Source organism: Serinus canaria, chromosome 7, assembly GCF_022539315.1.
Source record: "Serinus canaria isolate serCan28SL12 chromosome 7, serCan2020, whole genome shotgun sequence".
In the NCBI taxonomy this organism is placed as follows: domain Eukaryota; kingdom Metazoa; phylum Chordata; class Aves; order Passeriformes; family Fringillidae; genus Serinus; species Serinus canaria.
In genome coordinates, this window is record NC_066321.1 from 10,541,379 (window position 1) to 10,554,881 (window position 13,503).

A 13,503-nucleotide genomic window follows, 5' to 3' on the forward strand; every position below is an offset into this window, starting at 1 on the left:
TTTGAACCTGTTACTACAAAACCATTTGGCCAAGTTCGAGTGCTCAAAGTTCCCCACTATAGCAAAACACAAGTATTTTAATAAAAAAATAAACCATGTATATAATTTTAACTGTTTCAGAATAAGCATATCTTTAGGGAATAAAGCTAATTACTCCAGGACCTGAACATCCTTGTCTGCAAAATTCTCTATTACTGAAGGGCAGAGGGAGGAGAATATCGGTCACCACATGCTGCTCCAGTTTGATACACTATGAACCCAGAGCAATGCTACCATCACGGTGTTGAACTGCCAAAAGACCTTTGCAACAGAAAAGGTCAGAAAACGTGGACCCAACACCCAACAAGGCATTATCTTGTCCTGTCTGCCTACAGGAAAAAGAAAGAAGCAACAACAAAAACAATGCAGCACAAAGGAAAATCATCTTAATTATACATTTTACTTCTTGCTGTCCAATGACTTCCACATTCACAAAAGCATTCTGCACATGTGTATGGAGTTTAAAGATAGTTTCTTGATTTTACATGGTGTTACACAAAACACCCCCCAAAAAAACACAAGGCAAGAAAGGAGAAAAGCTACAGCAGGAGCAGAACAGAGTAAAGGAAGAGCAAACAGTTCAGTAAACAGCCAGAAAGGTGAGCCTGAATGACAGAGGAACCAACAAAAAGATTCAAGGGGACAGGTGGCATAATGTGAAATGAGTCATTTTCCATCTTACACAACAGCTCTTTTTTTATTTTTATATTTTTTTAATTAAAGCTGAAAGACAACCATGGGACACTCAAAACTGTCAGAAGCAAAGATGGATTGATTTCAGTACTGTAACTACTCATTATGCCTTTCAGTGTCACCAGGAAATCAAAACTTGCAAACTATTGTGATAAACACACCAGAAAGCTCTTATTACAAGGGAGCCAGTTCTGGAGACAAAGCCAGAATAAAGTACATTTTTGCCAATGTGACAGAGCAATTAGAAGGCTGAATTAAGATGACTCCAGTCTTGAAACATCAGGAGCCTCTGAATTAAAACAAAGGACATCAGTCCCCAAGGAGTCCTTGCAGTCACATAGAAGCCCCTTGGAACACACCTTGCTGGGCACAAAGAGCTGTAATATCAAAGAAACAAAGGAAAAAAAAAAAGACTTACCAGATTTGGAATAGAGCACCAGTACATTATTCCGTGTCCTGAGAAGCTTCTTAAAATCCTTGTGATCAGTTATTTTTTCTATGAGTGGAGACACCTTCAATGAGTACACGAATGCTGGCAAGAATGCCTAGGGAAACAGAGAGCCAAAAACATCAGTCACAAATACAGAGACAACGTGCTTTTGCAAATTGCCATCATGCTTTTTTATAATCTTGAGACATGCTGCCTTTAATAGGCTATCACATTGATTTGATCAGTGAAACTAAAAGAAAAAACGTCAGGCACGTGATTTATTGAAACTGGGTCAATACATTCCTAACAAGTACCCTTACATGGAAAATTGAACACCACATCCAGAAATACGGTTTTACTTAAGATGCCACCCCCTTTAACAGTTTGCTCCCAAGTCAGATAATCAGATAACAATTCTATGTAAAATTAACATGCTTTACCAAGAGAAGCAGCAAATTGCCACTTTGAGAGCACTCTTGTCCCTGCATCTCTGAACATGCTGCAAACTCAATCCAGTATTTTGATACCCTACAGAAGACAGCCATGAAGTTAAAATAACCCACACTGACAGGGAGCAGATGTAGGAAATGAGACCAGAAAATGCAAGCAATCCAGCATCCGCATTAGAGCACTAAGCACAGCCCTCTCCCACCCACCCTTCCAAAGTGGAGCAGGGCTCATGTTTCCCAGTGCCCACACTGTGTCACAAACACACAGCAGTGCCTTGTTCAGCTTCCACTGGCCACATGGAAGACACAGCATTTAATCTCTCTGCATCTCAGCTCTTGATCTATGCAAACAAGTTTTTTTTTCCACTGCACCTTTTACTCTATTTAAATCACAACACTTCCAGACCAGAGTTTGACTGTCATGAAGTAAAACTCATATCAAATTACGACCATAACCTCAGCTGGGGCCTTTACTGCTTATTCTTACTGCAATATTCTTCTACTACTACTACTATTATACTATTACTATTATTATTATTATTATTATTATTATTATTATTATTATATTATATTATTATTAATAATAATAATAATAATAATAATATATAATAATAATAATAATAATAATAATAATAATAATAATATCCATCAGGCTATGGTGCTTCCTTTCTGCCCTGTACTGAATTCGTGCTAATGGAATGATTAGGGGAAGCTTAGCTAGCGAAATTATCTAGTTTCCATTCACCTTACAGTAAAACCTTAACACTTAATTGCTTGGCTAAAAGCTTTAGCTCATTTGCCTAACACACACAAGAGTTTCAACATTTCCTTAATTACAGAACTGATTTTGGATCATGCCTTACTCCAACCAGGCTGGAAAGTGGATGTGAAGAAACAAAAGGCAGTTCTGGCATCCCATGTGTTTCATCATGCAAAGGGACTAAGCCAATAAAGTCAGAACACACAGCCCCAGGCATGCCCTTCATTCAAATTCAGCTATTTCCAAGCACCACAGTCACTGAGGCTCAGAAACAAAACCTGCACCTACAAAGCAGACTGTATAAATTCCAGAAGTCTTTACATGTGGAAAAGAAAAGGACATAAGGGGAATCCTGGGACACAGGAGGTAATGGAAAGAAGCTGACCAGAGATGGAGATCATCCTCAAAACAACCAGGATGTTTGAGAACTTAGAAGTTACCAGAAAATACACCTATAACATAAAATCTAAGAGTGAACAAGTTACCCCACTCTGCAGGCAGGAATCCCACCACTGGGCCCTGCTGGCCAGATGGTCAGATTGTGAGAAGGAAGTGAGCACATTTGCAAGTCAGCCTCTACCTTCAGCATAAATGTCCTTGATGCTTTAATTCCACCAAAAGACTCACATTCTTCTAAACCCAGATGTCCAGGGCTCAACCCTCCTACTCCAGGCTGATATATGTGTATCACTTTTGTATTTTCTGAGATGAATACGTGGTGTTGCCAGTCAAAGCAGGCAAATAAAGCTGGGTTAAGTGAGGTGACACAGACATGAACTGCCCTGCCCAAAACCATCAATATCAGGGGCTGCACAGGAGAAATCAGTCCAACATTATGGGCTGATCTTTTTAAAGCTAAATATTTTTTTAAAAAAATTCTTCTGTTCACCTCAATTTTTGTAACTATTCAAGTGTCTTACAGTTTTATTTGTGCCTTGAGTTACAGACGACAAAAAATAAGCTCAACTGAAACTAAGGCTGAACACAGGAAAAAAGTGAAACTACAGGTTGCTCATTTGCCTTAAAAAACTGGACTCGAGGATATTCAAGTCTGTGAACTCTATCAAAAGCAATTAGACAAAAAACACCCTACAAATGCCATTTTCAACATGACACCAAATGATACTGTAAACTTTGTTTAAGTGCTTACCAACAGCTCAGAAGAGGGGTGTTAGAACGAGATCTTTGAGCTCTCTTCAAACACACACCATTTTATGGTTTTAAGTATAGGCATTCCATGTCTTTTCCAGCTAGAAAGGCTGTTTTGCCAGTTTCAGGAATTTGCTGTATTTTTTTTTCTTTCTTTCCTTATAATGGCAGAGCTGTAAACTTCTTGAAAAATTGGATTCTGAAAACAATGACAGCTTTAAGTAGTGCCTTGTTGGTGTTGCCACTAACAGAAAACCCACTGCGCTGGTGGAACAGCAGGGACTTGGAGGGAGATGCATGTCACATTGCATATATCCACTGCTTCTTTGCCCAACTCCTTTCCAGGTATCAAATCAATACATGCTACTCATTTTCCTGCAGTTTTACTGCAGTAGCTCTCTCTGTTCCTATGGTTTAGCCCAAAACCTACTGGGAAAGGCATTGTGCATACAAACACACCAGTCACCCAGCTGAATAAATCATCATCTCCCTTTAATTAAGATTAATGTTGCAGCCTTTCCTGGTTATAAAACCCAAAAGGTCCAAGCCAAAGGCATTGAGTTGGACAGAAATGCCCTGCCTGCACATTTAAGGCAGCTGCAGCAACACTGGGATGTTATTGGCTGAGCAGAGAAATTCACCATCCCCGATTCCCAACTGGTAAGAATGAAGTAGTTCTGCATTCTCCAGCTTTCTCCTGCTGAAATTAATCAATACCCTACCCGGGAATAAACAAGAGGCTGGTTTATGGTTAAACCTCTAGAAGAACCTCTGCCTTCCCTACCAGCTCTATTGAAGGCAAGGAATATCAAGGAGTGAATTCCACCAGATGCCAGTCCCAAACATGGGGCTGCTTTGCCCTGCTCTATAGTAGCAGCAGTGATGACTGTACCAGGGGCTACTGCCTCACCAGGGCTACAGCCACTATTTCAGGCAACAATGTAAAATTAAGAGGATGAGAAAAAAGAATTCTATGGAAGGAGTTATACTCTTCCACAGAAAACCAGACTCATGATCCTACACAGCCCATAGGTAAAGCAGCAGTAATGATGAAGCTAATTTGCATGCACTGTGCTATATGAATTTATTGTAAGTCATGACTCAGGTTGATTTACTCCAGACATTTTGCAGGAGAGCTCATCAGCCAGGCACTGCCCAATCAAGCACACTGCTTCTTGTTTAAATCCAGGGCACGAGAGGAGATGAGCGCATATTAAAAAAAGAAGAGGTCAAGAAAGGTGACAGTCCCTCCTGGGCAGGAAGCCTCTTCTCATATGCGTCAGGAAGTGCTACATTCACACATATGGAAATCTATAAATAAGAAACAAGCTAAACTCTTTTGTCACTTGAGCATCCTAAAACTTTAAAATCTATTCATGACCAGCTCCGAAAAGTTAAGAAGTGCTCCAAGTTTTTTTCTCAAGAAGCTGTCCACATCCATACATGCTAAAGTAAAAGGCATAAAGGACCAACATGGACAACATCTCTGCAATTGCCAGTTATGGCAATGAGAAACTGCAACAAAACTGAGGGAAGGTCTATTTTATTTTGTGCTGTGTTTGCACAGTTGCCTATCATAGCAGGTCCTTATCCATGGCTGGCTGGGTGACATGACTGTCACCTGGTGTTCTCAGATGCAGGAAACTTTGGTGGAGACCTTCAAAAAAAGACAGACTACTAGTGGCAGACTATGAAATGCAAATCTCATAGCAATTCCAGGCTGCAGATTTTCCCCAGCTCAAGATCGCAATCTGAATTTATTTTCACAGAATTTTTATGGCATAGGTCACACATCAGTCACGTGACTGTAATGTCTGAGATGCATGAAAGACTCTCAAGGAAAACATAAGTGAACCCAAATCCTCAAGACAGTCAATTCAAAACTGCTGAGACACAGCTATTCAAATACAAGGTACAAAACCCCCATGGTGTTCTAACTGTCTCTGTACTTCAAAGTATGTATTTAAATATATGATCTTGCAAGCTGGGTGGAAGAAGTCTGATCAATCAAAAAGGTTCAATTTTCTTTTTTCCCCCACCCTCTAGTAATTCCTTGCAGAGCTGCCAAACATATGCACGTGTTAAAGAGCAGTAAACACTCCACAACCCCACTCCCTTAAAATTGGTACCCAAGGAAGATCTGAGATTTCAGACACCCAGAGGCAAAGAGTTACAGGCAAATAGCTATTTGCTAATTATACTTCCAGGACTGACACTATTGAAAAATATGGTCATCCCTCAGGCCATGTTTTCTCAAAATTATCAAGGATCTGAGAAAGCAGAGTCTCTTTCTCAAGTTTTTACTCTTCCCTGAATCTCATTTTAAAATGAAAAAAGGGAATATCTTTCAAACAGCCACAAGAATGTATTTTCATATTTTACATTTATTATTCAAATTAAATGTGATAAATGCTTAACTACTGCTCCCACAGAACCCAGTTCAATTTATGAGTTGCTCCCCACAAAAGCTTTGACAGCATGGTCTTTTGCTAAGGATAAGCACCATATCTGGAGAATTACTTATTATTTATTTTACATCAAGGACAATGAAAACACACAGTTTTAAAAACAAGAAAATAGATCTTCCTTATTTAATTTTGATTTCTATCAGAAGAGTACCATTGTACACTGGACAGAAAAACTCTTCCCTATTTCTCCTATTTCCAGCTCAAGAGCCAGAAATATATACTTCCCTGGATACAAATAATGCATAAAAATATAAATGGATATGCAGCTGAAACACTGCTTAGGTGCTTGAATCCATATGTCAACATGCAATTTTTACGCACACACTAACACATGTATAATTAGCAGCCAATTTGCACACTATTCATCAGGAATAGCTGGGGCTGTGACAACAGACTCCAGCACAACTGCTGCTTGGCAGGGACACAGCCTTACACTCGACCACAATTTCTAAATTCTACTTTTTCAGGAAGACATGGACTCAGATTTCTGCCTTAGCTTAGCCACCCACTGGTGTCATTCTCATTTTGGGACAACAGCACTCAACCCACTGTAAATATGATCAATCAGCAACCCTGTGCATATGAAACAGATTGTGTCTGACAAGGCATTTTTTAGGAGTCTAGTTGAAGAGGAAACCTGCCTCAAAATTCCAAGCAGTAATGGAGATGACTGAATTTTATTTCATTATAAACTTCTTTAGGAGGGGAGTAGTTCACATTCCGAATAAGGGTCCCATCTGCCACATTAAAATGGGAAGGGGGCGGGGGGAGGTCAAGGGGAAGAAATCCCAACAAGAAGACAGAATCTCACCTTTCCTTTCCCACTCAGCTCCCCAAATGAGCCCTGTGTTGGACTGTGCACTTCACTTCAGAAGGCTGACTTGGAGGGACACCTCTGTACTGTGGTGACAGAGGTCTGTAAATCTGCAGATCAGCTGGTGACACAGCCAGGTCCCGTGCTGCAGACACAGTGCATGTACTGCCAACACCAGGTCTAAGTCATCTCCAGGCAAGCACAAAGGAGAAACTGACCCATTGCTTCCTTCCACCCAATTCCTTCCCACTGAAAAATACAAGATATTCAAATCAAAAGTCTTCTTGTTTACAAGAATCACAGTTTGACTGCAGATGTTTTATCCTCCTTGTTCATCATACAAACACTCTTGACCTTGTGCAATAATTGCTTGCTTTTCACTCAGGAGCCCTCCCTCTGCTGCTATTTACATTCAGGGTTGTGCTGCTTTGATCACTGAGCCATTTGTAACAAATGCCTTCCAAGACGGATAGTGATAAGTAGGACAGTCCCCTTTTTTCGTTCATGATTAATATCTAAAATAGCTGTAGAAACATTTAATCAAATCAAATGGGAGGAGACAGGTTAGCTCTGTTACCCAAAGGTACCTCAGGGAAGCCTGGTAAAAAACTACTTTGTGGAGTGGGGAAGAGAAAGGGTAGTAGCTCTTGGGTCTCAGAATTCAGGGGTCACAGCTGAAGTGGCCCCTGCAGGAGTCTCTGCAATCCCACTGGAATCACAAAACCATCTTCTGCCAATTGCCCCTGCAGGGGCTCACAAGATGCAACCTGCTGAGGACTCCCAGCACAAAGGCTGCTCAGTGATGTCTGTGACCAATCCAAAAAGCCACCAACAGTCTGAGTGGGGAGCAGAGACTCCCACACCTACAGCAGCATGGGATGGCCAGGTGAGCAGGGCTCCAGCAGACACACAGGAAAATCAACAACTTCTGCACTGCAAGACAACATTTGAAAACTGTGGGTTTGCCCAAGAGACTTACTCTGCAGAGATGCCCACTGGACACTTCCTGGGTTTTGTTCATTCCCACAAGCTCTATGGAAGAGCACATTCATACTGCATATATAATCCATATCAGTTACCCCTCACCTCAAGCTGTTCCAGAAATTAAAAAACAGAAACACTACTGCCACTTTGTTGTGTGGGGGTCATAGCTGCAAAGAAGTAAGTATCATATTTTCTTTTATTTTCAATGGAAGGCAAATTAAAATCCTGACAAAGAGCGTCTTAGTACTCTCTTAGTCTTAAGAACGTTACTAATAAGGCATTCCACTTAAGGTGGTGCTTGCTATGTTCACTTTCCAAATATAGAAGGTAGCAAAAACTACCATGGAGACGTCAAGATTTGACTAGACTCTACTGTTCATATTGTTCTTACACAGTGGGGTTTAAACTACAGGCATAATAGTCTATGCTAAAGGATATTCTTAAGGGTTCTGAGTAGCAAATTAATTGTATGGTTTATCACTGGGTTTCAAATGCTCTGTGAAGGAAAATCTGTGCAACTATTTACTAATTAACGACTGACTGTAATAGGGTCAATTACTAACGTTGACAAAGAATTTTCTCCTTATATTATGAATGTGAAGCTCTCTCTTTTCAAGCCAGGTAATGGCACCATACATATATTAAACAAGCTGTCAATGAAATAATATTTCAGATATCACTTCTGAACAAGCACATTTGACTACAGAAGTTAAGGGCATAAGCAAAGCATATGCCACATAATCCCCCACTAAAATTTGGGTTTTCGAGAAGTTTAAAGAAACATCACCTACTCAAGAAGTATGTAGGAGGTACTATAAAAAGAAGACAGAACCACTATTAATGGGATTTATAAGGAAGAGAGGGCAAAAAATAACACCTGAAAATCTCTAGCACTTTATATGGCATTTGTTATCTTCAAAGCATTGCACAAATATTAACTAATTAATCCTCACATTTCTTCTGCCAGGTGATAGGAGACAAAGTTTAATTTTAATAGCTGGAGTAAGATTCACACAGAAAGGAAGTGATCTGCAAGAGGTGAAAGGAAGGCAGCATCAGAACAAACCAGCACACAGCTGATCCTAGAGCAGCACAACCCCACAGTCATGCTGTGCCATGTCCAGGAAAAGTGAGGAGGGGGAGAGAAAGAGTCTATTTGCAGTCACCCAGCAAACAGGCTATATGACTCTAAACCCAAAGACAACAGACAGGACATCATCAAGACAGTCACAAATTAAGTTACCTTTCTTATCTGTGTTCTGCAAGCGTGCAGTTCACAGCACCTCCACCAATGCTACCAGACACTCATAGCTGACTCAGAGCCAAAACTAAAGACTTGCTTTGCCATTACAATTTTTTGCCATTCACAAGCTTGAAAAGGTGGCAGGAACAAGGTAAACAACAACTTACTTCCAAAGTGACCCTGCCTGCACCAAGAAATTTAAGGCAATGCTAGTTAGTGCAATGCAATTTGCAGCCAGAGTTTCTCTATTCACAGACCTCCAGCCACAGCTCTCAAGAAATACCTCACTGCATCCATTTTACTGAAACAGAGGAATTCAAGGAACTCCATCACCAAAAGGCAGAAGAAATGGTCATCAACAGAACAACCACCTCTTCCATCACCAATTGTTCAGGACACCATGAACTCACCCCTGGCCAGAAACACCAGTTCTGATGACCCCACACTTGCAAGGCCTCTAATATCCCAGGGTCTCTGAGCTAAACAGGTGCTGTGGCACCAAATTCAATGGATTGAAAACATCCCTCCATAAGGCATGGAGTGGAGTAACCAAGCCAAGGTTTGATTTGGGAGGGGCATCTGAGGACACACAGCATAGCCCACATCAGAGTTTTACAAATCCATATTTTGAAGAGGGAATGGACAAAGTATGAGAACAGTGGGGGGACAGCAAGTAAGGAATTTGTCTCTGCAATACCCTCCCTCTGACTGCCAGGAAACACTGTCCAAAGAGGCTTATGTGGTACAAACAATAACTGGATGGGAAGAGGCACTCCTGAACTCAAGCCCAAATGCCACAACGGGAACAGCACCTGAGCATTGCAGTGATGAAGCAGTGCTCACACCCTGCCTGCAAACTCACCAGAGGCAAGCCACTGCTGCCATGCTGCAGGGCTACCTGCAGCACAGAGGGAATCATGCCCAAGCCCTCCCTGCAGGCCTGGACTCACAAGTCAGTGTCAAGGCTCACTAGTGCATTCCCATGACCCTACTGGCAAGGATTAAGGAAGTACTTGAGGAGCTGGAAGCCGAAATGTTCCTTTCAAGCCCTTCTTTGAAGGCACTGGGTTTGAGTGGCACCAGGTCACAAAGTATGCTTCCCAACAATGCTCAGCTAGCTGGACTCTTGACTCAGTTTCTCTGTCATTAAGCCAACACTCGGAAGACAAACTGATCTTTGCCACACTGGTACGAGATAATATTCATCTGTGTTTGCAAAGCAAACAGACCCAGATGCAAAATCCTGTAGGAAGCAGTGGCTGCCTTCTGCTAGGCAAGGCACAGCACCTGATGCATCAGGGGAGATGCTAATCCACCTTGGTGTAAAACTCCTTCCCAGTGCCTTGAACAGAAAATTCAGTCCTTAGAGCATGAAATACAGTCAACCACTTAATAAACCAAACAGGGAACCCACAACTTCCTCACGGCTCTCCAACTCATTCAAAAATGAAACTAAAGCAGGCAGAGATCCCCCCACCATCTTTCTCATGTGTGTGTCACACACCCACAGTGATGCTAAAGGTAACAAATTAACACCTTACATTAGAAGATACTGAAACATATTTTTCATCCAGCTTTGTAGGTTCCCTTTTATATATGTAGCCACCTCCAATTCTGGGTCAAAAAACAAGCCCTATTTTTCAGAAGTGCTATGCATGCACAACTCTAGCTGCTGTTCCAGGTGCACTGCAAGTAGTCAGCACTTCCAGAAAAACTAACAAACAAAACAAAAGCCAAAAAAACAAAACACATTGGAATACATGAAAAAAGACTGCCTGGAAGGAAAAAATGTTTCTCATTGACCTACCAAGCAGCTGGTATTACCTTTAGTTTAACTTTACACACTGAGAACCACCTGATTTAACAGCCTTGCATCAACTCAAAATAAATTAAAAGCAGGTTTTCTAATGTCACAGCTGTAAACTAGTTTTTAGTCCTCGAGTACAGCGAATTACGTATTTCAAGATGAAAAATCACACCTTCAAGTGCAAGATAATGCAAATTGGAAGAAATAATTTAAACTACTTGTACACAGCAAAGGGGAAAGAATTAGCTGAATCAACAGCTCAATGAAGACATCTGCTCAGCATGAAGCATCACAGAGCAAATAAACTGCTGTGGCAAATTAAGAAAGGTAAGAAATAATAATGTGTATAAATTAAAATGGCTTTGTATAATTTCACTGACAACAGCAGGCCCCCTCTGCTCATCTCAAAGACACCAGTTCTGCAATACAAAAGGTCAAAGAGGGCAACCAGAACAATGAGAAACAACAGATTCATATGAAGAAAGATGGGGAAAATATCTTTTCATCTACAAAGAAAAATCACAGGAAAATATTTACATTAACATAAAATGAATGTTACAGTAAGATAAGGTCTGACAGTCACAGTGGATATAGTAGGAAATACCACAAATAACTCCATGTGCTTAACTATTCTGAAGGGAGGGAAAATTCAGTCCACTTGTAACTCCACTTGGTCCACAGTATATGATCAATCTGAGGAATGCACTGCCACAAGTATCACTGAGAAAACTACTGCACATATTAAAGATGAGCCACAGAGAGAAAAAATTCACATTAAGACCTCTCCAACATTTAGGGAGAGTTCAGCCTGACTTCAGTTTCACTTGAAATCAGTGAACTGCAGATAGCAGAGGTCTGTGATTCTAGATCAAGCTTAATGCAAAAGTTGTTTAGAATGCACAGCATTTCTTCTCCCTCCTGAATGAGCCAAGAGCTATGGCCCTGCCAGGGGCAAAAGGCTACATCAGGCAGGGCTGAATCTTCTGTCTCACACAGGCAATTCCAATATTAGTACAGAATAAGCATATAGCAATTAGCAATTCCACACTTGATTTGTATGAACTAGGTGAGCACTCCACAGTCCTGCATTTCCAAATACGTTTCAGATCACTTGTGCATAAAAAGATTAACGTAATTTTTCATTAATTATTAGCTTCATTTGCCCGGGCAGAAGGATGAAGTGTAGTTCATGATAATAAATGGAATAAAGCACTGTTTTAAAGCATGCCTTCATTAATCTTTTGAGCTATTTATGCTAAATTCTGTGGATTAAAAAAAAAAGAGAAAAATTAGACTTTAAAATATTTCTGGAAGTCTAGGAGCCTCCCTGAGGTAAGCAGCGCTCTACTCAGTGTAACGTCAACGAAGCACACCCCGATACTCGGGAGCGCAGCGGGATGGACAGCGCCACATGCGAGGGGCGCAGGGGCGGGGGTGCCCGCGGCGGGGGTGCCGCACACAGGTGCACAAAGCCGAGCGCGGCAGCTCCGCTGCGGCACAGCCGCCGCCGGGGGAAATCCTCTGGAAACCCGCTAACACCGCACCGCTTTTCACACGAAACTTGGGACCGAAGCGCCGCCGGTCGGAGCCCCCGGGGCCGGGGCAGGCGGGGGCCCCAGCCCGCAGCTGCTCGGGGAGCCGCTGCCGCATGCCAGGGAGCGCTTCCTCCGGGCGGTGCTTTGGAAGGCAGAGAGAAAGGGAAAGGGGAAACAGGAGAGCAGCACACGGGCTGAGCGCTGGGAAGACACCCGGGAGCAGCGCTGCCGGAGCCCGGCCATGCCGGGCTGTGCCGAGCAGAGCCCGCCCGCCGCGGTGGTGGGTGCGAGCGGCGGGGGAGCCGCCGCGCCCGGCCCCGGGGGCCCGTCCCGCTCCCAACTTTCGCCCAACTCCACCGGCCGCGCCGCGCCCCAGCCCCGGCCCGGGGACGGGGGACACCCCGCGTCGCCCCCGCCGCCCCCCGGCGCCACTCACCGCCAGGCCGAGCAGCAGCAGCGGGAGCCGCCCGCGGCGCCGTGCAGCCCCCGAGCCCTGCCCCAGAGCTGCCATCCCGCCGCCGCGCCGGACCCGCTCCGGACCCGCCGCCGCTGCGGCTGCTGCCACGTCTGGCGGCGCAGGCGCGTTCGCCGCCACCGCCCGCCCGCGCCGCGGCATGACGGGGGCTGTAGTCCGGCCCGCGCCGGGGATGCTCATCCCCCGAGGGACGGTGTCGCTCCCGCAGCCATCCCGCGCAGGGAGATAAATGTCCAGCCGCCATCGAAATGCTGCCCGACATCCCCGGCCGGTTTGCTTCAGCAGAGGTTAAAAAGTTCCAGCTCTTATCTCACGTCCCACTAGCCTCCCCTCCGGGGTTCTTTGTGCCTCCACCTCTCTCCCTTACTCTAAAGAGGCTTCTGGCACACAGCCTCTTTCGTGATGCTTGTTTGTCAGGGGTTTTAAAAGCTTTAGCTGATCTTAGATCTGGAATAAGAGGTGAACAAGGAAACAAAAAATAATGAAAGGGGAGGAGAGAGAGTTTACTGGTAGAGAGGATTAGAAACTAGGAACTGTTGTCCTTGTAAGTTGTTCCCACTCATTAAATCTTAAAGGTGAACCCTGTTTATCCTCACACATTGGCAATGATGCCAAAGTGCAAGCAAATAATTAAATACACTGAGTCTGACCAAGATC

The 13,503-nt window shown here is 43.3% G+C and overlaps 1 protein-coding gene across 1 annotated transcript in view; it reads right to left on the minus strand.

Annotated features, from left to right (window-relative positions):
* The window catches only part of PDIA5 (protein disulfide isomerase family A member 5), a 100,364-nt gene extending 87,443 nt beyond the window's left edge, over nucleotides 1-12,921 (minus strand). Inside the window, exons 1-2 of the mRNA XM_030241784.2 lie at nucleotides 12,808-12,921; nucleotides 1,151-1,277 (exon numbers count right to left, since the gene is read on the minus strand). Coding sequence (XP_030097644.1) covers nucleotides 1,151-1,277; nucleotides 12,808-12,882 — 202 coding nt within the window. The 5' untranslated portion in view covers nucleotides 12,883-12,921. The remainder of the gene's footprint in view (nucleotides 1-1,150; nucleotides 1,278-12,807) is intronic.
* Nucleotides 12,922-13,503: the final 582 nt, after the last annotated feature.